The 26,725-nt window shown below is 45.4% G+C and overlaps 1 protein-coding gene across 3 annotated transcripts in view; it reads left to right on the top strand.

The window, feature by feature from the left end:
• DNAJA3 (DnaJ heat shock protein family (Hsp40) member A3) overlaps positions 1-26,725 on the top strand; it is a 31,073-nt gene that overhangs the window by 2,487 nt on the left and 1,861 nt on the right. The window contains exons 2-11 of one of the 3 annotated variants that reach the window (XM_030883815.3): positions 3,540-3,673; positions 9,340-9,423; positions 10,228-10,428; positions 11,428-11,580; positions 16,719-16,866; positions 17,910-17,974; positions 19,457-19,585; positions 20,100-20,215; positions 20,975-21,072; positions 26,525-26,641. In XM_030883815.3, the coding sequence (XP_030739675.2) occupies positions 3,540-3,673; positions 9,340-9,423; positions 10,228-10,428; positions 11,428-11,580; positions 16,719-16,866; positions 17,910-17,974; positions 19,457-19,585; positions 20,100-20,215; positions 20,975-21,072; positions 26,525-26,628 (1,232 nt within the window). In that variant the 3' untranslated portion in view covers positions 26,629-26,641. Of the gene's footprint in view, positions 1-3,539; positions 3,674-9,339; positions 9,424-10,227; positions 10,429-11,427; positions 11,581-16,718; positions 16,867-17,909; positions 17,975-19,456; positions 19,586-20,099; positions 20,216-20,974; positions 21,073-21,663; positions 21,916-26,524; positions 26,642-26,725 lie in introns of those variants that run through there. The other 2 variants (XM_060284349.1, XM_030883816.3) reach the window with 2 other exon arrangements.

The following is a 26,725-nucleotide window of genomic DNA, read 5'->3' as shown; positions in this document are numbered from 1 at the left end:
ACAATGGGCATGTTTTGTAACAGGTGTTGAACACCTGTGAGAGGTGGCATCCTTCAAGGTGCACTGTTACCACATCTAAGGTCATCATCTCAGCTCCCAAATGTTGGTGTGTGATCTCATCTCAAATCCAGCAGTACAGTTAGATGATGTAAAAACAATTTATTTAAAAAATTTATTTATTTATTTATATTTGGCTGCATTGGGTCTTCGTTGCTGTGCGCAGGCTTTCTCTAGTTGCAGCGAGCGGCGATTACTCTTCATTATGGTGTGCAGGCTTCTCATTGCAGTGGCTTCTCTTGTTGTGGAGCACGGGCTCTAGGCTCATGGGCTTCAGTAGTTGTGTCATGTGGGCTCAGTAGTTGTGGCTCGTGGGCTCTAGAGTGCAGGCTCAGTAGTTGTGGTGCACGGGCTTAGTTGCTCTGCGGCATGTGGGATCTTTCTGGACCAGGGATTGAACCCGTGTCTCCTGCATTGGCAGGCGGATTCTTAACCACTGTGCCACCAGGGAGGTCCCTAAAAACAACACTTTAAATCTGACTTTTTCTCCCAGAATGGAAGGTAGTTATTTCACACCTTCTCCCAGAGTGGAAGGTTGGCCGTTCTTGGAATGACTTGGAAGCTAATCCTGTTCTGGGTTGTTCTAAAATGGGCAAGACATTTATTGGTCATATCTCGGGGGAAAATATGTCTATTAAGTGAGCTCTTTCTAATCATTGCTAATCATTGATGCCTTTGGGATAATGTCAAGTCATCAAACTTGTGCTAGTTAAATGTACTTGTCTTTATATGCAGTTGTGCACATTACTGTCTCCCATTCTAACCCAAGCCTGAGTTCTCTTCTCATGATGTAGAAGCTGCAGCTTCCAGAACCTTTGCCACTACCAGCCTCTGCCTTCTGGATTGGAAGGGGTGGGGGAAACAGGCAGGATAAGTCAAGGTAACCCCTCAGTCCTGGAGTGAAGCGGGGGTTGAGTATGGGAGCATTGAGAAACTAGCTCTGCTGTTTTTCTCAGATCTGACCAGGTAAAGACGACAGTGGTCTCTCCCTCTCCCACACTGTCTACTTTTCATATTCCAGGAAATCTAGGGTGCAGCAACAGAAAACAAGTATGGAGGATACTGAAAATACGGATTTACTTTCTGCTTCTGATTTTATCATTCGTTCTGACCATTCCTACTTATTCTCCTGATTTTCCTTTTTCTTGACCCCTTCCTGGATATGCTCCACACCCTGGGTTGTCTTTTGTGCATACATGAATTTTAAGTTGTCTCCCAATCCTTGTTGTTGTTGTTTGAGAGCTCTTTCTCATGCAAATCTGAACAGTTCTCTGTTTAATGCTTGCAGTGGCTCCCTATTGCCCTCAGGATAAAATCCAGACTCCTTAGCATACTCAAAGGCCCTTCTGTTTATTCCTAGGCCCTATTAATTATCATCCTCATCAACATCTGTAACCACCCCTCTACCACCACCACCACACACACACACACACACACACACACACACACACACACACACACTCGAATCTCTAGTTATATCATAGTACCTGCAGTTACACAAGCACTTTCTCTCTCCAAACCAAAGGTGATCATATGATGTAGTTGCTGAATGGAGCACTTTTGAAAGCAAAAGGGGATGCTATTGCAAACGGTGCCAGGACTACAGGCATAAATCTGGATGGATTCCAGCCCTCCTTAGCTGAGCTAATTTCTGCAGCTTAACAGCAAGTGCCTTAGAAGACCTCTGAATTTCTGAGATTGGGTTTACTGGTTCTCACCTGGGGATGATTTTACCCTCCAGGAGACATCTGGCAACATCTGCAGTTTTAGTTACCAGTTTGGGGTTGGGGGGTGCTACTGATAACTAGTCGGCCAGGGATGCTGCTAACACATCCTACAATAAATACATAGGTATGTTAGGCTATAAATAGATAACATAGGGCTGCCATAACTAAGTACCACAGACTAAGTGGCTTAAAAAAATAGAAAATTATTTTTTCACAGTTCGGGAAGCTATAAAATTCCAAGATCAATGTTTTGGTAGGGTTGTCTTTAAAGACCCCCATCTCCAAATACAGTCATGTTCTGCAGTGCTGGGGGTTAGGACTTCAACATGTGAATTTGGGAGGGAGGACCCAATTCAGCCCATAACAGCCCCCCCACCTCCCCCTCCCACAAGGAACCTGATCCCATTGTCAACAGTGTGGAGGCTGAGAGACTCTGGCTAGGTGACCCTTTTGTGTATTCTTACTCTGTGTCCCTGTGTGCTCATATCACTTCACACACTGCCTCCCACACACCCCTGCTGGGCGGTAAGCTCCTCGAGGGCATTGGCTTAGACTTGTATCCTCATTGCCTAGTACAGTATTAAGATCGTGCTGTGTCTCCTGCGAGGAGCCCAGTGCCTGGCAGGCATGTTTGCTGAATGAATGAGTGGTGAATCTAGAAGCTTCTCCTTGGCAGGGGAACCTTTGACTTAAAAACCTGGAGCTGCCTCATGATCCTCATTCTCTTTTGCAATAACTTGGCCCCTTCTGCTCCCATCCCTGCGCTCCCCATCTTCAGTTGTCACAGGATAGGTTGGGGGTTAGGAGGCAGGTTGTAGAGCAGCTCTCCCCCCTTCACTTGGTGACAGTCCAGTTGGCTCACTGCTCCATACAGAGGGCAGTTGAGTCGATGTGTCTGTCAGCCTTTCCTCCCAGCTTCTGATGCAGGAGGCCTGAAAGGAGGGCAGGGCATGGAGGCGGGGCTACCATGTGCTTTGATCCCTTTTGGGTTGTCTGCTCTGGGGTAAACAGAGGTTCTGGCACAGGGCCGTTTAACCTTGTGTGTCTATATATATGTATTGTTTTTAGGGGAGGGGTCGATGCTTTCAAAGAGATCTGTGACTCTAAAGACCAAGAACCATTTATTTAGCACAGTGGTTCTCAAATTGAGTGTGCCACAGAATCATCAGCTGGAGGGCTTGTTAGACACAGCTTGCTGGACCCCACCTCCAGAGTTTTGGATTCAGGTTTGGGTGGGGCCTGAGAATTTACATTTCCAGCAAGCTGATGATGATGCTGGTCCAGGGACCACACTCTGAAAACCACCCCATAAGAAGATATCCAAGGTTGCATGGTGGAGAGAAAGAACCCGGGAGTCGTTAAGCTTTAAGTGAGACAAGGCCTATGTGAACACTTGGCATATGGTGGGTGCTCGGCCAGCTGTAACAGGAGAGCTTTGTTCCTTTTCAGTCATCCCCAGGTGCAGCCCCCATCTGGGGGTGGTTCCTTTAGAGGTATAATGAGGCTACAGCCCTAGTGTAATCCAGCAGAATCAGCCCCACCCAGCACTTTTTTTTTTGTAGACTCCGTTTACAGTGGCTTTAGCTGTTTTTGAAGTGCAGTGAGTTTGGTCCCCAGTGGGCTTGGAGGAGAAGAGGCCCTAAAGCTGTGACCTCTTTGCTCCTTCACAGGTATAGCCTGGCTGGTTGTTTGCTCACAATTTCCTTTTGTTGAGTACATTCCCAGAGTGATTTTCTTTCCTTTTTTCTTTTTTAGGAGTAAAAAGTTACCCTTTTCTTTGTACTGCCTCCTTCCACACGAGCGCCCCTTTGGCCAAAGAGGATTATTACCAGATATTAGGAGTGCCCCGAAGTGCCAGCCAGAAGGAGATCAAGAAAGCTTATTACCAGGTCTGTATGGAAGATTTTACAGACGAGACTGCAGAAGGGATGCTGTGGATGTAGTGTGACCCTGACGGGTGCAGTGTGTGTGCCCGTACCTGTCGGTTGTGTGCAGCCGAGAGTGTGGAATGAGATGGTAAAGATGGGCTCTGCTGAACCATGTTCCTCAAGTGCGTGAGGCCACACTGGTTAATGCTGTAGAAAAAAGGAGAGTCAGAACCAGAGATTAAAAAAAAAAATCTTGGGCTTCCCTGGTGGCGCAGTGGTTGGGGGTCCGCCTGCCGATGCGGGGGACGCGGGTTCGTGTCCCGGTCCGGGGGGATCCCGCATGCCGTGGAGTGACTGGGCCCGTGAGCCATGGCCACTGAGCCTGCACGTCCGGAGCCTGTGCTCTGCAATGAGAGAGGCCGCGGCGGTGAGGGGCCTGCGTACCGCAAAAAAAAAAAAAAAATCTTTTTCCAGGGCTGTTTTTGTACTTAAATCTCTTCTGTATCTTCTGAGTCAGTAGGTGTGCTGCTCTAAGTTTTAGGTACTCATTCTTTGCATTTGGATAAAAGTTTATGGGTTTAGAATTATTTCATTTTTTTAACCCATCATCCATATCCCGGAATGTATTGGGCTGATTGGTAAAGTGGCATGTGAGTTATCTAGACCTGTGGTTTCCAGGCTTTTGCTCTGATGAACACAATCAAAATAAAAAAAAAAAAATTAAAGACCAAGGGCGCCGATGTAGGAATGCTAGCTTTTGTATTTTGCCTAATATAGGTGTTAAAAATAATCAAGTACAATCTATTAATGTCATTTGATGAAAGAAAGAGCACTTTAACACCATAAACATAGGAAAGCCATATCAGAATAAAGAAGATTAAAAAAATTTTTTAACATCTTTAATGGAGTATGATTGCTTTACAGTGGTGTGTTAGTTTCTGCTTTATAACAAAGTGAATCAGTTATACATATACATATGTTCCCATCTCTTCAAGAAGATTAAAATTTAATAAAATTAATAAATTAAATACAATTTAAATTTTAAAAATTACTGGGAGTTCCCTGGTGGTCTGGTGGTTAGGATTCGGCGCTTTCTCTGCTGTGGCCTGGGTTCGGTCCCTGGTTGGGGAACTGAGATCCCGCAAGCTGAGCGGCGTGGCCAAAAAGAAAAAAAACTTTTTTTAAAGCCAAATACTGATCAAGACCAGACCTTATAGCTTGGATAGCTACTTTCTTCTCTTACTTTTTTTTTTTTTTAAGGGTGCAGTTCACTGGTTTATAGTATATTCACAGAATTGTATAACCATCACTACAATCAATTTTAAAACATTTTCATATCTCAAAAAGAAACCCCACACCATAAGCCCTTATTCCCCATTCTCCTCTGCCCTTGAAATTGCTAACCTACTTTCTGTCTCTATAGATTTACCTATTCTGGACACTTCATAGAAATGAAATCATGTGATATGTGGACTTTTGTGACTGGTTTGTTTTACTTTATTTTTTATTTTTCTGGCCACGCCATGTGGCATGTGGGATCTTAGTTCCCTGATCTGGGATCTAACCTGCACCCCCTGCAGTGGAAGCGTGGAGTCTTAACCACTGGACTGCCATGGAAGTCCCGTGGTTTCTTTTACTTTAGAATAATGTTTTCCAGGTTCATCCATGTTGTAACATGCAGCAGTACTTCATTCCTTTTAGTGGTCAAATAATATTCCATTGCATGGATATACTGTGTTTTATTTATCTATTCATCATTTGATGGATATTTGGATTGTTTCCACCTTTTTGTTATTATGAGTAGTGCTGCTATGAACATTCCTCTGTAAGTTTTGTGTAGACTTATACTTTCATTTCTCTGGGGTATATACATATACCTAGGAGCAGACTTGCTGGGTCAATTCATAGCAATTCCGATTGCCATGTTTAACATTTTGAGGAACAGCCAGGCTATTTCTTTTTTTTCTTTTATTGAAATATAGTTGATTTACACTGTTGTTAGTTTCAGGTGTACAGCAAAGTGATTCAGTTATACATAAATATATATATCTATTCTTTTTCAGATTCTTTTCCCTTACAGGTTATTACAAAATATTGAGTATAGTTCCCTGTGCTATACAGTAGGTCCTTATTAGTTATCTATTTTATATATAGTAGTGTGTATATGTTAATCCCAAACTCGTAATTTATCCCTCCCTCTCCCCTTTCCCCTTTGGTAACCATAAGTTTGTTTTCTATGTCTGTGAGTCTACTTCTGTTTTGTAGATAAGTTCATTTGTATCTTTTTTTTTAGATTCCACATATAGGTGATATCATGTGTTATTTGTCTTTCTCTGTCTGACTTACTTCGCCTAGTATGATAATCTCTAAGTCTATCCATGTTGCTGCAAATGGCATTATTTCATTCTCTTTTTATGACTAATATTCCATTATATATATATAAGCCATATCTTCTTTATCCATTCATCTGTCAGTGGACATTTAGGTTGCTTCCATGTCCTGGCTATTGTAAATAGTGCTGCAGTAGACGTTGGGGTTTATGTATCTTTTTGAATTATAGTTTTCTCTGGATATATGCCCAGGAGTGGGATCCCTGGATCATATGGTAACTCTGTTTTTATTTTTTTAAGAAACCTCCATACTGTTGTCCATAGTGGTTGTACCAATTTACATTCCCACCAGCTGTGTAGGAGGGTTCCTTTTTCTCCACACCTTCTCTAGCATTTATTTTTTGTAGACTTTTTGATGATGGCTATTCTGACCAGTGTGAGATGATACCTTATTGTAGTTTTGATTTTCATTTCTCTAATAATTAGCAACGTTGAGCATTTTTTCATGTGCCTGTTGGCCATCTGTATGACTTCTTTGGAGAAATGTTTATTTGGATCTTCTGCCCATTTTTTGATTGGGCTGTTTGTTTTTTTGATATTGAGCTGTATGAGCTGTTTGTATGTTTTGGAAATTAATCCCTTGTCGGTTGCATCGTTTGCAAATATTTTCTCCTATTCTGTAGGTTGTCTTTTCATTTTGTTTAGTTTCCTTTGCTGTTCAAAAGCTTTTAAGTTTAATTATTTCCCATTTGTAGATTTTTTTTTTCTTTTTTTTTGAGGTACGCGGGCCTCTCACTGTTGTGGCCTCTCCCGTTGTGGAGCACAGGCTCCGGACGTGCAGGCTCAGCGGCCATGGCTCACGGGCCCAGCCGCTCCGCCGCATGTGGGATCTTCCTGGACCGGGGCACGAGCCCGTGTCCCCTGCATAGGCAAGCAGACTCTCAACCACCGCGCTACCAGGGAAGCCCCATTTTTGTTTTTATTTCCATTACTCTAGGAGACAGTTCCAAAATGATATTGCTGCGATTTATGTCAAAAAGTGTTCTGCCTATGTTTTCTTCTAGGAGTTTTATAGTGTCCGGTCTTACATTTAGGACTTAGATCCATTTTGAGTTTATTTTTGTGTATGGTGTTAAAGAATGTTCTAATTTCATTCTTTTACATGTAGCTGCCCAGTTTTCCCAGCACAACTTATTGAAGTCTGTCTTTTCTCCATTGTATATTCTTGCCTCCTTTGTCATAGATTAATTTACCATAGGTGTGTGGGTTTATTTCTAGTGCCAGACTATTTCAAGCAGGCTGGTGTGTGAAGGTTCAAATTTCTCCACATCCTCGCAAACACTTGTTATCTGTCTTTTTGATTCAAGCCACCCTAGTGAGTGTGAAGTGGTATCTCACTGTGGTTTTGATTTGCTTTTCCGTGGTGGCTAATGATGTTAAGCACCTTTTCATGTGATTTTTGGCCATTTGCTGTATGTGTATTAGATCCTTTGCCCATTTTTAAATTGAGATATCTTTTTATTTACTGGGTTGTTAGGGAATGAGGAAAGACTTGGGGATAGGAAGCAGAGATCCTGTCTTGGGATAGTGAATAGTGTGTCTCTTGAGCTGGAAGGTAAGGTACCTGATACAAGGGTGGGAGAAGATTGGAGAGATGGAGCCTGGGGCCAACTTAAGGGGGCATGTGAGGCCCTTAGCAAGTACTAGAGATTTAATTTAAGAGAGAGTAGGGAACCATCCAAGTTTTTAGGTGTGGAAGTAAATAGATCAGGTAAAGCTGTGTAATTTACATTCTTTTTTTTTTTTTTTTTTGCGGTACACGGGCCTCTCCCGCTGCAGAGCACAGGCTCCGGACGTGCAGGCTCAGCGGCCGTGGCTCACGGGCCCAGCCGCTCCGCAGCATGTGGGGTCTTCCCGGACCGGGGCATGAACCCGTGTCCCCTGCATTGGCAGACTGTCAACCACTGAGCCACCAGGGAAGCCCTAGCTGTGTAATTTAAAACCGGAAATTTAGAAAGTAGGCTTTATGGAGCAATAACTGGGGTCAGACATTGATAAAAGCTTTTCATGTGTTACATCATTTAATCCTCATGGCAAAAGACTTGGCGAGGTTATGACATGCAGCTGAGGCCACACAGTCAATAAGTGGCATATATAAGACTAAAACACAGGTCTTTCTGACTGCAAAAGGCCTCTCTTCCTTGTGCTGATCTCATGAGTATATCTTGCCCTGGCCTGGAACTAGCCTTGTGGCCCACCGTGATCTACTGCCCTACCTTGAGGGCCCCCTTCTGGCTGAGCACTCAGCCTCCGACGTCCTTCCACGTGCTGGTGTGAGGACCAGCATGTCCAGCAGCAAAGTGAGCAGCCAGTTGCCGGCAGTGGTGGAGCCAGACGTCTCCTGAGTCGCTTTCAGCTTTAGGATTCTGTGCCCTCCTCACCCTCCATCAGGGTGACCCAGACTTGGAAGGCATCAGTAGCTGCAGCAAACATAGTGAACACCTACAAAGGTGTCACACAGCACTGCTAAGCATGGCCAAGAAGAAACCTTCATTTAGAGCTGCTCAGCTCGCCTGTGTGCTCTGGACAGCCAAGGGAGATCTTGTTTTGTTTTTTAATATTTAAATGTGTGTTTTTAGTAGGTAATATATTCCCCTGGTTCAGAAATCAAAAAGTACAAAGGAGTGTACAGTGAGAAGTCTTCCCTCCTTCCCATTCATCCACATCCCTCCTGGAGCAGTCAGTGTTTTCAGCTTAGTGTATGTTCTAACTAATTTATACAACAGATACAGCTATTTATCTATCCAGTTATTTTTCTCTCTTTTTATATAGATGGTAGTCTACCAGATACACTCTTTTGCATCTTTCACAAAGGTGCTCAAGTTCTAAAGAGTTAGTGTTTTTTTTTTTGTTAGAGATTTGTTGTGGTTGAAAAATGTATACACACCTCAGATTTGAAGAGATAGTTTTATTTATTTATTTATTTATTTCTCTTTTCCAAAATTCAGTTTGTCATTTTGTAATAAACTTTTGATCAAATTTGAAAGCTGAACACAATGTGTATGTTCTTAATTCTGGCTGTGCTTTGCTTTTAGTTTGTTTTTATTGAGGTATAATTGACATGTTAGTTTCAGGTGTACAACATAATGACTCAACATTTGCATACACTAAAATGATCATCACAGTAAGTCTAGTTAGAGATGGTTTATTTTAAAGTCTTAAACCTTGTGTTAAGAATTGCTATTGGTTGTAAAGTCTCAGACAACTGCTACAAAGGAGGTGAGGTGTAACTGGTATCTGGGGTTCAGTTTTAGTAATCATCTTGTGTCCATAGTAATTTACCATTTCCTCCCTTAGCTCGCCAAGAAATATCACCCAGACACGAATAAGGATGATCCCAAAGCCAAGGAGAAGTTCTCCCAGCTGGCAGAGGCCTATGAGGTAATGCAGCCCACCGGTGTGTGCAGTCACTGTCATTCCGCTGTATGTGTGCATCAGAGCTCGCTGCCCAGGGCAACCGCTGTGTCAGAAGGTCCAGTGGGAAGGCTGTGTTCCCCACGAGATCACCTCGTTGAAGGAAAAAAAAAAAATCCCAGATCCAAAATTTTCACATTAGATCTAACTTGGAATCTCATCAAAGAACAGGATCCAATAATCTGTGTTAACAGAGCTCCCTCCACTCGGACTTGTAGCTGGGTCTCGGAACTCCTTGTCAGAGTAAACAGTTTTGTGCCTATTTGATGACCCCTCCCATCCCTAACTTAGGGCATCACTGTCTGGTGGGGATGGTGGGTGTTATAAAAGTAGACCACCACTGCCCTAGAGGAATGTAGAATGTAATCAGGGGGATGAAGCGGACATGAAACAGCCACTGAGCATTGCAGAGTTAAGTGAAAGCAGACCTCCTTCCTGGACTTCGGCCGTGCTGAAGGGGTTCAGGATATGTAGGATATCCTACGTCTGCTCTGTGTGTGTGTTTGTGTGTGTGTGTGCGTGTGCGTGTGCGTGCGCAAGTGTGCGTCCCCCCGACCATTCGAGAATAAGTCGCAGACGTGGTGTCTCTCTATCCCTAAGTACTTCTGTGTGTATTCGCTAAGAACAAGAACATTCTTTTCCATAACTTCAGTACAGCTGTCAAGATTAGGAAATTTTATGTTGATTCAATACCACTGTCTGTGCTTGGTGTGTGTGTCCCTGGACCTTGGGAGACTCAGGAGGACCTGACTGCTGTGCCTTTCACGGTAGGTCCTGAGTGATGAAGTGAAGAGGAAGCAGTATGACACCTATGGCTCTGCTGGCTTCGATCCTGGGGCCGGCAGCTCTGGGCAGAGCTACTGGAAAGGAGGCCCCACTGTTGACCCTGAGGAGCTCTTCAGGAAGATCTTTGGGGAGTTCTCATCCTCCTCTTTTGGAGACTTCCAGAGTGTGTTCCATCAGCCCCAGGAGGTAAGCATCTCATTTTGAAGAATCATTCAAATTTTAGCTGCCAAGTGTGATGCAAACGGATTTTACCAATTCTTTTTCTCAAAGAAAAAGCTAAAGCAGCTTAAATGGGATGATTTGGAGGCAGCCATCTTGGTAGGAAATGGTTCCAGTATTTGAAAAATCATATAATAATGTGTACATACAGTTTTACTATATTCTTACAGTTGCTTAATCCAGCAACACCTAAGGCTCTCAGAGTCCATAGTTAGAGTGTGAATATTTTATCTAGAGCCTGCCTCATTATTCTAGGAGAGCTCAATCCATAGGGAGCTACTGCCAGTCCTGCCTCTTCCATATTTATGCCTTGTTTCAGACATTATCAGAATTGAAGAGAGAGGGGAGTTGTTTTATGATGTGAGTTATGATTTTGGATCGTTTGAGTTGTTAGTAAGGACCATGTACAAATATTTTCTGTGAGCATTTTCAGTTTGTTGAAAAGCACATTTTCACTTAAATATTATCTCTTAAAAATTCTGAGGACTAGGGCAGAATCAGTTGAGTCCCATCTATTCTTGCTTGATAAAGTACAAGTTAAAAAGTAAAGTAACTAGGGGAACAGATGAATTGGTGGAGCATAGGATTTTTAGGGCAGTGAAAATACTTTGCATGAAACTATGGTGAGGATACATGTTATTATACATTTGTTCAGACCCATAGAATATCCAAAACCAAGAGTGAACCCTAATGTAAACTGTGGGCTTTGGATGATTATGTTGTGTCAATGTAGGTTTGTCCTTGATAAAATAAATACAGTTCTGGTGAGTGATGTTGATAACAGGGGATGCTGTGCATGTGTGGGGGCAAAGGTATGTGGGAAATCTCTATACCTCCTTCTCAATTTTGTAAACCTAAAACTGCTTTAAAAAATAAAGTCTTTAAAAGAAAAAGTAACTGTAAACTGCTGGGCAGTGCTCTCCTTTACTTTAAGAGAGATAACAGGCGGTCCCTTGATTTCTTTAGTACATCATGGAGTTGACATTCAATCAAGCTGCCAAGGGTGTCAACAAGGAGTTCACCGTGAACATCACTGATACCTGTGAGCGGTGTGATGGCAAAGGGAACGAGCCCGGCACCAAGATGCAGCACTGCCACTACTGCGGTGGCTCCGGCATGGTGAGCGTGAGGCCGAGGCCCTGGCCTCCCACCTCTTGCCCTCTTCCTGCTCCCCTCCACCACTCCTCTTTTCTGTGCTCCAATGGACCTAGGGCTTTGAGAGCTCATAACTAGGTGGGACTGTTTTATCTAGAATCTTCTGCATTTTCCCAGGAGTGCTCTGTCCTAATTAACAATACAGAAGAAGCAATGAAACTCTGCTGTCTTCTCTGAAAATACATTGTGGGGTATTTTGGTAATTTGAACCTGGGGTAGGGGAGGGGGACTCAAATTTTGCTTGAAGTGTGATCATTTTTTTCTTTTTGGTAAGTTTCAGGCATAACTCAAACTTATAGAATAGTATGAAGAACCACTCCCTTACTCCTTCTACCCAGCTTCACCAATTGTTAACATTTTGTCCCATTTGCTTTGTCATTTGTGGTGTGTACATATATGTGTGTGTGTGTGTGTGTGTGTGTGTGTGTATTTTTTTTTTTTTTTGGCTGCGCGGGCTCTTTGTTGTGGCACATGGGCTTCTCTAGTTGCGGCGTTTGGGCACTAGAGTGCACAGGCTCAGTAGTTGCAGCACACGAACTTAGTTGTGGTTTGTGGGATCTTAGTTCCCCAACCAGTGTTCGAACCTGGGCCCCCTGCATTGGGAGTGTGGAGTCTTAACCAGTGGACCACCAGGGAAGTCCCTATGGTATATATTTGCTAAGAGCAAGAATATTCTTTTACGTAACCACAGTAAGTTGTCAAAATCAGGAAGTTTAATGTTGATACAATACCATTATCTGTACAATTCAGATTTTTTCAGTTGTCCTTATAATGTTCTTTTTTTCCACAAGCCCAGTATCCAGTCTGTGATCTTGCATAGTATCTGGTTGTCATATCTTTTGTCTCCTTTAATCGGGAATGACTTCTCAGTCTTTCTTTTATGACAACTGACATTTTTTAGGATTACAGACCTGCTTTGTAGGATGTCCCTCATTTAGGTCATCTGATGTTTTATCCTGATAAAATTCAGATTATGCATTTTTTGCAGAAACACCAGACATGTAGTGCCCTTTTCATGGATCATGTCAGGAGTCATGAGGTGTCAGTTTGTCTCATTAGTGGTGATGTTACATTTGTTCACAATCAGTTAAGGTAGTGTCCACCGGGTTTCTTCATTATAAAGTTTATTATTTTTCCCATTGAAATTAACAAGGAAGTTGTGAGGTACCTTGACACTATATAAATATCCTGTTCCTCATCAAACTTATACCCAATAGTTACAGCATCCATGGATCAGTCTTGCCTAAATCAGGGATTATTGTGACTGTTGCTAAATGGTGATTTTCTTTTTTGATTTTTAAGGGTTTTTTGGAATTTTTGAATTTTATTTTATTTATTTTTTTATATAGCACATTGTTATTAGTTATCTTTTTTATACATATTAGTGTATATATGTCAATCCCAATCTCCCTAAATGGTGCTTTTCTGATTGCAACATCCCTTCTTTGTTTATTGTCATTCTACTGAAAGGAAGAGCTTTTTCTTCTCCATTTATTTATTCATTCTTTCATTCATATCAGTATGAACTCATGGATTCTTATTTTATTCACTGAGCTGTCATTAGTATTACTTACTTTGATGCTCAAACTGTCCCTGACTTGGCCTGTGGAAGTGTCTTCTGGCTGGCTCCTGTATTCTTTTGATGTGTCCCCATCATTCCACTGCGCCACCAGGGAAGTCCCTGCCTCAGTCTTCTTATGGCCACGGTATTCCTTTATATGGACACATCACCGTTTGTTTAGGCAGGTCCCTGTTGCTGGATGCCTAGGTGGTTCTTATTTTTTTCATGTTATAGACAACGGATACCTTTGAATAGTGTCATTCCTCATATTCATTTTTTGAATATACAGGTATCTATTACGTGTGAAGTAGAATATCTTTTCTAAGATTTGAGAGCCTTTGTTTTTTTGCATGTATTCCATCTTTTGTCCTTCTTTGTATTGAGTAATTGGTCTTTTTCTTACTCATTTGTAGAAGCCCTTTATAAATTAATTGAATTAGTCCTTTGCCAATGATTTTAGTTGTATTTGTCTTTTGACTTTGAATATATTTTTGCCTATTTGTATATAATTTTCAACGTTCAGAATCATACATGCAATTTTTCCCTTTTTTCATTTATTATAATGAAAGCATTTTTCCATATCTTTGAATATTTTTAAACATTCTTTTTGATGGCTAAATAATAGTCCACTGATGGGTGTGCCCAGAGTTACCTGTAAATACTCCTACAGCTTAGTCTGAGAAAGTGAAGTTGTGCTTACATTCCTCTAGAGGGCGCTCTTGGAGAGGATGAGGATTCCTGTGGTTACAGTTTTGTGAGTTGAGTTGCTGCCACTTGTTACAGATACTTTTTATTTTATTTTTTATTTTATTTCATTTTTGGCTGCGCCAGGCAGCTTATGGGATCTTAATTCCCCAACCAGGGATTGAACCCGGGCCCTCGGCAGTGAAAGCTCCGTGTCCTAACCACTGGACTGCCAGGGAATTCCCTACAGATACTTTTTATTGATCCTAATTCCCTCTCACGTCTAAGGTCCTTTCTCCAAGGCCATGAATTGCTATGACTTTCTTTTTTCACATTTCTTAGGTGAACATTGAGATAAGACAAGCTGAAGTGTATTTCTCTCAAAATGTAATGTTTGAGATTGGGGAAAAAAATTTGCAAGACATAGCTAAAGGATTAGTATTCCTAATATGTAAAGGGCTCTTTCAGAATATTGAGAAAAAGACTAACAGCTCATTAGAAAAACAGGTCAAGGTGAGAAGAGGAAATGCAAGTGACCAGCAAATGTTTCTTGCTGGCGATCAGGGAAGTGCAGGTGGAGCCAAGGAGATGCCTGAAGTTCGCCACACATTTCAGAGATGGGTTCAGGCCCTGCTGACAGGCTTGTGGGACGTGGCACTCGTGTGCACTGATGGTGGATGTGGAAACCACCCTGGCCACAGCTGCAGTGGCTGTTCACCTGCACATATGCCTCTCTCTGTGCGGATGTAGCCTATAGATCACACCTGGAAAATAGCACATGTACAGGGTGTCCCTTGGAGCCTGTGTGTAATAAGAAAGGACTGGACAGCCTCAGTGACCACCAGGAGTGAGTTGTCTGAAAAATACACTGATGAGGAGTGCTCTCTGAGATTATTAAATTGTTAAAAACAAAATAGCAAAAGCCACAGAACTGTGTGCATGGTATGCTACCTGGGCTTATTGAAAACTTGTAATGCACAGATGGATGGCTTGAAATGTGTGTCTGTAAAAGTAGGATACACAAGTATATCACTATAGCTGTGCATCTATGGAAGGTACTTGGAATGGTTAGGGGCCAGGGGTGAGGGGGACATTTAACTTTTCACCGTACCTTCATGTTTTACTTTAGAATTTTTTTTAAAATAAATTTATTTATTTACTTATTTTTGGCTATGTTGGGTCTTCGTTGCTGCACATGGGCTTTCTCTAGTTGCGGCGAGCGGGGGCTATTTCTGTTTGTGGTGCATGGGCTTCTCACTGCAGTGGCTTCTCTTGTTGCAGAGCATGGGCTCTAGGCGCATGGGCTTCAGTAGTTGTGGCGCATGGGCTTAGTTGCTCTGCGGCATGTGGGATCTTCCCGGACCAGGGCTTGAACCTGCATTGGCAGGGGGATTCTTAACCCCTGCACCACCAGGGAAGTCCCTACTTTAGAATTTTGTACCATACGCACATAGGACCTTTTCAGATAAATATAGCACATAAAATTGTATTGTATTTTTTAAAAAGTCTTTTTATTTATTTATTTATTTGGCTGTGTCGGGTCTTAGTTGCGGCATGCGGGATTTTTAGTTGCGGTATGCATACTCTTAGTTGCGGCGTGCGGGATCTATTTCGCTGACCAAGGATCGAACCTGGGCCCCCTGCATTGGGAGTCTTAGCCACTGGACCACCAGGGAAGTACCTAGCACATAAAATTTTAATTTTAATAAATATTTGTCCTAGCAAGTCCACCTTTGGGAATCTGTCTTAGAAAAAAGAATTAAGACATCAGAACAGAAGGATCTATGTGAAGAGATTTTTTTCTTCACCGAAACAAAAATTAAATATTAAAATGGAAATTGAAATCTATATATATTGGTCTGGAGGAATGTTCATGATGTATCATGAAGATGAAAGGGAAAGCAAGTTGCAGAGCGATAGTATAATATATTGTCATTATAAAATTTTTACTTAAAAAGTTTTTTATGGAGAGAAAGAGAGAGTGAGTGAGCGAGTTGTGGGAAAGAACACCTCAAACTGAGCTACCAAGAGCTGGTCACCTTGGGAATCACGATGAGGGGGGAGATTAATAATTTTTTTAATATATGTTTGTATCCTTTGATTTGCTATAAAAACAGGTATTTGATAATTTACCAAGAAAAAAACCCCCAAGGATGTTAGGTTAAATAAAAAGGTAACCGATTTCCAGTGCCCAGTGAGGAGCTGATGGGAGTGGCCACAAATTGTAAGGCCCCACCAGCTGTGCGAGGGGCTGGGAGCCGGGGAGGCTCCTGGAGGACTGGGGTGGGAGGGGCTGGGGGGGGTGGGGAAGAAGAGACCCCTGGGTGGGAGCATGAGCAGCACCAGTACCTGCGAGAGGAGCAGCTTGCCTCCTTGCTCCCAGGGTACCTGTGATGGGGGCTGGGGACAGTGGGGGGGGCCCTGGGAGACAGAGAGGCCAGTGCTGCTTCTCCCTTGGAGTGGGCAATGGCAGCTCTGGGTGGGGGTTGCATCCAGTCGTCACTTTCCTCTTTCTTTCTCTGCTTTCCCAGCTGTCCCTTTTGTAATGGGGGGGTACTCTTTTTAAAGCATATTTGCTCAGCTCCCAGGAGTTTCGGGAACTTCTGTAGAGAGGCAGCATCTCATTTTTCAGCCTCATATAATCAGGTTTGTGGTTTGGGATTCAGAAGTCGGTGCGCTCTAAGTCAGATTAACAGTTTGAGCTCCTGCACCTGTGTCTTTAGGCAGTATGTTTTAGCGCATGTGCACGCAACACGTGAATCTTTGGTGAAATGTTTCTCGTGCACATTGTGGTCCCAGGACCTCGCTGTCAGGGTTTACCGGTGTCTAAGGCTCCCATTTTTCTTCTTTTTATCAGGAAACCATAAATACAGGCCCTTTTGTGATGCGCTCCACATGTCGGAGGTGTGGTGGCCGGGGCTCCATCATCACGTCTCCTTGTGTGGTGTGCAGAGGAGCAGGAGAAGCCAAGCAGAAGAAGAAGGTGGTGATCCCTGTGCCTGCCGGTGGGTCTGGGGCTCCTCCACGCACAGGGGCTGGGAGCCGGGGCCATCGTGTCCTTGTTTCTGGAGCCCAAACTCGAGGAGGAACCAGGGTCTCCTTGCGTTTTCCACTGCACCAGTTATCCTTAAAATCCGCACCCATGTCATGTGGGGAGATGGAACCCGACGTGACCGCTCTGCTTCTGTGTGAAGGATTCCCCCATCTCCTCCATCTTCTGTCCCAAGGCCAATGTCGTCCCCACTGACAGCCCAGCGGGCAACACCACCCCCTCCTCCTGCCCCCAGGGCCAGCTTGTGCCTGCTCTCCCTAACTGGCTCCTGTTCCTAGGGTAGTGTTTCCACTGTGTGGTCTGGTCATGTCTCTCATCCTGTTGAAGACACTGCAGTGACTCTCAGGGGCCGAGAAATGGCCTCCCCTTCCAGCCCCTGCTGGTCTCAGCCTCCGCTCTTTTTAGTCTCCCCCTCATTACCTGCCCTGCAGCTTCCTGACTTTCACGTAGCCCCTGCCTCCCAGAACAGAGCCTTTGCATACGCCATTCCCCGGTGACTGAAGCTCACTGTCCACCTTCTTTTCAGTAGGTTAACTCTGTTCTCCCGGAGCTCCCAGCTCAAGTGTCACTTCCCCAGGGGAGCCTTCTGGAACCCTCCCTGTTCCTTAGATGTTCCTTTGTCTGGAGCTGTGATCTTTTCTTTCTAAGAACACGTCTCTGTTTGTAGCGATACATTTGTTAGTATTGTTATTTGGCTAATAGCTGTCACCCCGATTAGACTCTAAACTCACTGAGATACGAGGTGGACCTGGCAGTAAACCGAAGAAATGAATAGGAGGGGCTTTTGTTCAGTTATCAATTATTGTATGTTGCACCTTTGGAAAGTTATTCTTGTTTTAAGTTATACTTGTTGCTATCTTCGGTAGTTGTGTTATTCCTTGTTAACAGGAAACAGAAATGAGTAAGTTGGTGGGTTGTAAATGGATCTAGCATAGAAAATGCCTTGGGAGGTCCCAAAATAATCGTTCTCTTTTGAACTTTTGTTTTTACTTACAGGAGTCGAGGATGGCCAGACTGTGAGGATGCCTGTAGGAAAAAGAGAAATTTTCATCACATTCAGGGTAGGTTCTCTGTTTGCACAGCTTCTGTCAGGCCCTTGCTCTCCTGGAGAGGGTATGGCCCAGGCTTCTCATAGGAGAGGTAGGAGCTTCCCAGAGTGTCTGGCCATCTGAGTTTCCAAGATGAGCAGTGGCCACTTTGACAGGGTGATTAAACGTGTGTTACATCAAGCTTTTGTGCTAAATGTGGAGAGAACAAAGTTTCCTCGAGGTGTTTACAAGTTGGACTCATAAAAATACAGAAAACATCTTGTATTTTTTATGTATCAAATTGTTCATAGGGACAAACAGTGCCACAGCTACAGTTTTACGTACAATGTGCAGGGCAAACCCACTTTTCTGAGGTGAGGGAAACATGAGAGGAGGTGGCGCCTTCTGCCAGCGATTCCACCAGACGTGTACCCAAGGAGGTGCAGTTCGCAGAGGCAGGGTGTGTGACAGCCTCGTTAACAACAGCGAGACAGTGACAACAGTCTGCTGTCCTTGGAGAGGAGAATGGTGAGTGGTCTGCACTGTGGGCCCAGGGCACCTCAGAGCAGGAGGCTCGCGCTACACATGTCAGCATGAGATGTCCTGGGACTTCTCAGTTACGAACAGGGAGAGAGCAGGTTGCAGGGCGCGGGAAGGAGGTCATCTGTGTAAAACTTTAAACCATGTGAGGTGGTGTTATGTATTGTTTAGGGGCATGTAAACATGTAGGAAAAGTAAACAGATGCTTGTAGGAATGATACCTACTAAATTGGCCTGGTTACTCTGGAGGGGTGAGCTGGAGGTGGGGAGAAGTCACCTGTGTCCTAATGTTCTGTTACCTAAGCTGGGTTGTGGAAACACCGTGTGTTATTTACTTTGCTGGTTTACATATATGTGAAATATTTTATAATTTAAAACAAAAAAATAATGTAAAGGGTGAGTCTTCTAGACTGAGAAATCGAAGACAAAGGCAGCGGGCTGGAAGCCAATCTATAAGGAAGGCTTGGTAGAGAATTCAGATTGTTCGCAGCTGATGATAGAGAAGAAAAAAAGAAGAAATCACTGGAAGGCAAAGAACGTCTTTGACACACAAAAAATAGTGCTTATAAAATCAGAATAATTCCAGTGTTGTCAGTCTGACTTGAAGGTAGTTTGTACCAAATGACTCTGGAAAGTAAACCGTTTTCGCCTTTGTAGATTGTATTAGTCTGTGTTTCTTTATACTTTCCAATAAAGATTTTTATTTTTTTAATGTTCAGAAGCTGATTTTACTTTTTTACTTCCCTCAACAGTTGAACAGCTTGATCTGAGATGACACTCTTGCATTGCAGTGGAGTAGGAACCTGCCCTGTAACTCCCAGAGCCTGGGGGCGTGGTTGCTTTGGTGAAAGTACATTCTCTCCCTGAAAGTACATTCTCTCCCTGACGCTGTGCTCTGAGCTGCTGAGATGCGTCTGTTGCCCGCTCTCCAGAACAACTTCTCTGAGCGTAACCCCCTCTCGTGCTTGGCTGTAGGTGCAGAAAAGCCCCGTGTTCCGGAGGGACGGTGCAGACATCCACTCCGACCTCTTCATTTCCATAGCTCAGGCCATTCTGGGAGGCACCGCCAGAGCGCAGGGCCTGTATGAGACCATCAACGTGATGGTAAGAGGACAAGTGTGGCCTCGCCACCCTTGTATTTCCTTGTTCTTTTTTTCTGAAACGGGAAATGGCTGAGAAGTGGCTGGAACCTGGGAACAGCCAGCCTGTCGGGGATTCGAGGAGACAAGCTGGGTGTGGGGGGGAAGGAGGAGTGTTGGCTGTGCCTTGGGTGTGACTTGGCAGGGAAGGGAGCTCCCGGGCCATGTCCACTGCTGCCGGGCCGGGGAGCAGCCTCAGTGGTGCCCCAGTTGGCTCTGCCTCCTCCCAGGTCTTGCTCTCCATGCTCCCTCACTCCTGCTCTGGGCTTGCCGCCCCAGACTCCCTGCCCTCAAGGCCGTCACAGGCTCTGCTCGGGATGGACCTGGCTTAGCCAGTTTCCGTGTGGTGTCTGGTGGGTTTGGTCTAGAAACCTGAATGGAGTTCTTTTTGGGAATAAGATTGTCTTCACGTAGTGAAATGTTTTCATTTGGGCAACTGGAAACCAAGGAAAACCAGAGATTCCTTTCTTTCTTTATAGATTCCCCCTGGGACTCAGTCAGACCAGAAGATTCGCATGAGCGGGAAAGGCATCCCCCGGATTAACAGCTATGGCTATGGAGATCACTACATTCACATCAAGATCAGAGTTCCAAAGTAAGCGCTGCTCAGCTGTGGCGAGGCCCGCCCGATCTCTGCAGCTTTCAGCACTGGGCAGGAGCCGCTTGAGGGCTTCTTACCTGCTGAGTTGGTGCTGAGCGGCATGGTGGTTCAGCGCCGAGCCCGACTGCCCGACCTGTGTGACTGCTGCCATAAGCGCTGAGGCTTAGGCAGGTTACTTCTCCCTCTAAGTCAAGTGTGTCCTGCCCGGGCGCTCCTTCTGAAAGTGGACGTAATACAAAAGCTCGACCTCGTTGAGTTGCTGGAAGATTAAAGGAATAACCCATAGGGAATGCTTAGCTATTGCTGCAGCTGTTGATTTTGTTATTATTGTTCTCAGGTTGCCTGCCATCTGGTGGGAGAGACCTATAACCAGATAGTGGTGGGTGATGTCTGCGGTGTCTGGGAGAAAAGTCCAAGCCAGGAGTTGTGGGCATCCGGAGCAGGGCATGCCAGACTCCACTTGGGAGGACTGGGTTTCCAGCCCTCTCTTTAATTAGATCATTTCCATTTTGTTCCCCCCTGTAAACTATTTAGCATAGCCACAGTGGCAGTTGTTTAGAACAAGTTAGGGTAGTACAGGAGGTTTATTTTACGGAAGCTTTGAGGGCGTGGGCTCTTGGATTCAGGGTGTGTCCTGTGCCTGGGTTGCGGGTCTTGCATTTCCCACATGCTGCATGGGGACTGGCCGCGTCCACGTCCTTTAAAAAGCTGCCCAGAGGAAGCACTCTGACACTGACTGTGCTCGGTCCACAGGAGACTGACAAGCCGGCAGCAGAGCCTGATTCTGAGCTACGCTGAGGATGAGACCGATGTGGAGGGGACAGTGAATGGCGTCACCAACACAAGCACTGGTAAGGTGGCCCAGCGACCTGTGGGAGCCCCCAGCCCCTCGGAGGGTGGACGGTTCAGAAGCGTGTTGGGGTTTCCACTTGGGCAGAGCAGAGTAGAAAGAGGGGAGCTGAGGGCTAGGAACGGCAGGGGCAGCCGCGCTCCAGAGTAAAGCTGTTCCCCCTTCCTCTGCACCTGTGCTGCTTGCCGAGGTTAGCAAGTTCCACAATGCTTCCTGCCAGGTATCAGCTGTGTGTCTCAGAGGGCTGCTCTCCTGAGTTCTATCCTTGGTTCTGCCACTTGCCTTGTGACCTTGGGCACATCCCTACCTGAGATCACCTTGTAACCACTAAAGGAGAAGATGGGTTGGGAGGCTTAATGCATTCCTCTCCCAGAAAGCTTCTCCAGGATTTCAGAGTGTCCTGTAAACAACTACTACAGCAATGAAGGACCGTGGTCACATTACCCCAAATCTGCCTGTTCATAGCAGGCTTAAATTCTGAATTCCTAGGGCAATGAAAAACAAAACACCTTATTTACCCTGAGCTTAAACATCATAGGCCCTCTGTAGAGTGGAGTTAAATATTGGTGATTTGATACCAAAATGCCCACAGGCAGAAGCTTTGACCACGGGAACCTCAGCCACAGCCCTCCTCCCATGGGATGGGGCTGCTCTGCTGAGAAAACGCTGTTCTCTGTCGATTGGGCCTCTGCTGGGGCCAGGACAGGCCGTGCCAAAGGTGAATTGGCTTCAGCTGCCCAACATGTTGCTTCCTCGTTGCATCATTTTGTTTTTGTCTGGGTCCTGGATCTGCCTCTCACCTTCTCAGAGCTTGAATGGCATTAGATCAGTGTATGGTCATTCAGAGCAGGTGATTGGAGTGGGGGGTGGGGGCTTGGCCTTGAAGCCCCGGGGTAGGGGTGGGGGTCCCAGCAGCAATAGCCTTTGCATGGACTTGGCTGAGCTCCTGTTTTGTTTTTGTTTTTTGTGTGTTTTTGGCTATGCCACGTGGCTTGTGGGTTCTGAGTAACCAGACCAGGGATCGAACCTGCACCCCCTGCATTGGAAGCGTGGAGTCTCAACCCCTGGACTGCCAGCGAGGTCCCCTGAGTTCCTGTTAAGTCCAGGGGACCAAGTCCTCCGTGAAAAAGCAGCTGCCACAAATCCTGTCTGTGGCCAACTAGGCACCAAGTGGGCACTTATTTTAGTGGTTTCGTTCTTAGACTTTTTTCATATTTTCTGTTAATATCCCTTGAACTAAAAGGAAGTGGGAATGGTTGTTCCATGTAACTCTACTTATGCACCTCTAGCTTCTTCCTGAGTCCCAAATTTTTCCGCAGTCATGGAGCATGTGAGATTTGTTCTGCAGCCAGTTCTCAGCTGTGCCCCCTCCCACATTGGGAACTTGAGGTCCACCTGGGCCTTGTTCACTATATTTGAATGTCAGTTATTAGTCATCACCCGTTGTTGTCTTCAGTCCCTTTCTGAGAGCTTAAATTGGGAGTTGATCATGCAGTCAGCTTATGAGTGTTCTTAGAACCGTCATTATTTTCATGGTTCTTTGTCCTGTTAGCTCATTCCCTGTCCCCTTGTTCAGCCAGGATTTATTGGGAAGCTCCTGTGTGCCAGACACTTTGCCAGTTCTTCCTTTAAATGTTTATTGACATAATTTTGCTAACTATAGCATAACTTTACATAGGCATTGGATGCATTTGTGAAAAGTGTTTATAAAGTAAAATGAGTATGCCGAATTATTATTTTTTCTACTTCTGTTGTCATTTCAGAATTGTATTCCAGTGGGAAATTTGGCTGCCAGACATAATTCTTTAAAAGGCATTTAAGAATCTTAGTAATGGCTTCAAAGAATGCATTGTCAGTCAGTCTGCTACCTGGGTGTGGTTAAGCCTCTTGTTACACTGTGAAGAAAGTTACCTTTGCGGTCCACGTGTGAAAACACACCAGTGTACAAAATTCCCCTCCTGTCAACTTCCTTAAGGTGACTCCTATTTATTTAAGTAGAGCCTGAATCTCTTTCATTGAAGTTTTACTAGAAGCAGTTGCTTGCAGTCATCAGTGGTTCTTGGGCTAAAGTGTCATTTCTTAATAGCCTCTAAGTGAGATAGTCATCGGAGACTGTCACTGCAGATACAAACGGATTCCTGGGTGTCTTTGCTTTCATTACGGGAAGGCATTTGGAATAGTTAAAATTATGTCGGAAACTGACGTAAAGTTTTTGGTGGGTTTAGTATCCCTTGTTTACTTTTGTTCCCTAAAGCCCCTGCTGAAAACCTTAATGTCTGACCCTGGCTTCATTCCCAGTCTGTGAAGCAGAAGACCGTAGTGAGCTTGGGACCCTTAGTGCTCTCGGGGGCCTGGGGTGCTCTGAGGTACCACGTGGCCTTTTGGGTTTAGAGACAGTGTGGCTCATTGTTTGTGTTTCTGGATCATCATTAATTCCTGTGACAACCCACATACGTACACTTAGCTGTCGTGTAGGAGCCTGTTCCATATCTCATTATTTGGGGATCCCACTGCGTTCTCTTCTCTGACAAGCTGACAGTTGACTATAGAGCCCCTTTATCTAGGCAGGGTGGAGGCAAGAGGAAGATGAGGGAAGAGACATTTTAGTGGAACAAGGGGTGCTCCACTGGCTCAGTCTGTGTGTGTAGACGGCTCAGGGAGTCAGGCTGTGAGTGTAGACCCGCACCTCTACCTGTAGGGTGGGTCCAGTCCTCAGAAGTTATCCTGGAGTCCTGTTGGCTTCTCTGTTTCTTCACACAGATGGTCATTGAGCATTTGCCACGTGATAAGAAGCAATGCACAGAGAGACAGGGTCCCTGCCCCATCCAGCTTACAGTGTGAGTGGGGAGGACAGGGCAAGCACTGAACCCCCAAATAAGTGTTAGACCTTGCTTATAACACTAGGGGTTTGTGACTGTGGAGAAAGGTGGTACACATTCCCAGAATGAATGTTACCTGGTTATTCTTCATTTTGTAAAGGGCCATCAAACACTTATGACTGGGAATCGCTGCCTGTAGGCTGGGAGCGTGTCCTCTTTGAATCCCCTGCACGTGCATAGCGCCTGTTAGCTGAGTTTATCTGAATTCATTTTCCTTCTGAGGGATGGAAATGTAACCCCTGCTCGGGCAAGCTACGTGTGGTCTGATAGAGGAGTCCTGTGCCTCGGGTCTGACCTCTGCCTGAGGTTGGCTGAGCAGCCCCTCCGCTCTGGTCACCTCCTGAAGGTGCAGACTGGAAACGCTCATGCAGTGCCTGTGCAGCTGGAGGGATCATGGGCATTTCCTGTTTATCCTAAGTGCAGGAATCATGTGCCAGCTTGTATCCTGTAATGAAACCAGAAGGCATCTGAGTGCTCAGGACATCCTATAAGGACACGTCCCTCCTCCCATGGGCCAGAAAAGTGATGTAGGTATAGACTGCATCATCCGTGTACAGAGGCTCACAGTTTATCCCTGACTTTCGGTTCAGAATTTTAAATTCAGTGTTTAAATCCTTTGATGTCCCTGTCAGTAAGCCTTATTCCTGAAGGAGCCCACATTTAAAATAGAGAGAGATAAGAATGTGTTCTGGTGGCAGGGGGTGAGAATTTCCAGGAGTCTGTGTTCTGTTTTATTTTTTGGTTTTGAATCATTAACCTGCTAACTAGGTATTTATTCTGGCTCTCCCAGACTTTGGCCAAACGCTGTGGCCCCGGGGCATGACTGCAGGGACAGCAGAGTGGAGGTGGGGGTGATGGTGGTCACTGAGTGTTTCTGTGCCCCATTGTGACTAATAGTTAAGAGCTTGGGTTCTGCTATCAAATGATTCAGGTCCCAGCTCTGCCATTTTTAGCTATAAAGCCTTAGGCAAATTTCTTCACTTCTGAGCCTCAGTTGCCTTATCTATAAATTGGGGATAATAGTAGCATCTACTTCATAGGGTTCTTCTGTGATTAAATAAGATCATGTGGATAAAGCATTTGGCACGATACCTGGCACATGTTAAAAGCTCCATCAGCAGCAGTAACTCATAGTGTGAGACACACACACACGTGCACACACACACAGACTTGCTGTCCCCTCACCAAGGACATAACAAAATTCAATACTTTTGCCTTGCCTTGCCTTGTCCGAGGAGGCCCAGGAAATTTCTGGTTTGTGGATTCCTTTGTGTTAGGAGAGTCCTTTTTTGTTACTTAAGTCTTTATGTAAGAAAAGGGGACGTGAAGAACTGAAGGAGGGCACACCTGGCCTTGTAACGTGCGGCCATGGATGCCTCTCACAGGGGCCTGCCGCCGTGATTGTGCAGTGCCCGGGTCCTCACCTGGGGAGCCCTGGGCATCGGGCTTTTGTGGTTGCTCAGACCTCTGGCAGCACATTCTTGTTTGGGGCCACCGCTATCTCTCTGAGGACATTCCTGACTTAGGAGAGCACATCAGGTCCAGAGGACGGCCCTGGGGGCTGTACCCAGGACAACCTGCCCCACCCCTGCTGGGGGCCTGTTGCCCAGAGCTTTGGGCCTCTCACCAACAAAGGCGTCTTAGACTGAGATCTTGGAGACGTGACCATTTTGTACCCTCTGCGTGCTGTACTTGATGTACATCTCCTAGCATGTTGAGATGTGCTAATTCTCCTAGCACAATGAAAAATATTGAGTACAGTCCAGCTCATAACAAGTTGGCCCTCTGCCTCCTGGTTGGCAGGTCTTTAAAACGATGTGTTAGTGCAGCAGAGTTGCTCTCAGTGGGCCCTCAAGAAACAGCAGATCAGCCTCCCTTTATCTGGAGCATTTGGAGCCAGATGCTTGCCCAGTGACACACAGGGTCCTCGGCTGCCATTGTCATAGATGAGAAGTGCGCATGTCCTGGGACCCCCAGGTGTCCCGGAGACGGTTTGTGTGCCCCGACAGGCTGTGGAAGCTGGTTGGTTGGTCTTGGTGCGTGTTCTTCACTTCTCAGAGCCGATGAGTGAGAGCCTGGACTTTGGCGTCTGACTGCTTGGGTCTCATCTCGGGCCTCCTGCCTGCTTACCGGCTCTGTGACCTTGGGCATGCCACCTAACCCCTTTGTGCCTCTGGTTTTTGGTTTTTTCATCTGTGGAATTTACCTGTAAGGTTAGCCTAAGGATTGAACGAGCTAATGTGGATGCCGTGTGGTCTGGCCCAGAAGACATCTGGCACTTGGCTCTATTTCTATTACGGTTGTTAAGGTAGAGACAGCTCCTTTTTGTCCCTTTCTATTTCTTGTCTTCCTTTCGAGGGCCAGTGACTCGAGGAGCAGTTGGGATGCTCCGAAGTGCTGAGTCATCTGACAGGCGGGGCAGCCCTAGCCAATCGGGGTGCAGCCCCCTCTCCTCTCCGGGTGGCGCTTGGTGGCTCCTTCAGTGGCGAGCCCTGGGTAGCCAGGCGGGACCTGGGATGGGACACATGGAGGTGTGCGCCCTTGACCCCAGTTCTCTCTGCTGTTTGTGCCCAGGTGGTAGCACCATGGATAGCTCCGCAGGAGGCAAGGCTAGGCCTGAGGCTGGGGAGGACAAGGAGGGACTCCTTTCCAAACTTAAGAAAATGTTTACCTCCTGATATCCCAGCCGAGGTAGGAAAACCCCTGAGGTTCCTCCCCTTTTCGTTCCCCTCTGTGAACTAATCCGTTTTCTGTCACTTTAACCAGTATCGTCCC

This window comes from Globicephala melas, chromosome 15, assembly GCF_963455315.2.
Source record: "Globicephala melas chromosome 15, mGloMel1.2, whole genome shotgun sequence".
NCBI classification, from domain to species: Eukaryota; Metazoa; Chordata; class Mammalia; order Artiodactyla; family Delphinidae; genus Globicephala; species Globicephala melas.
Note: the sequence above shows the minus strand (reverse complement) of the source record. Positions and strands in the feature narration are given on the sequence as shown.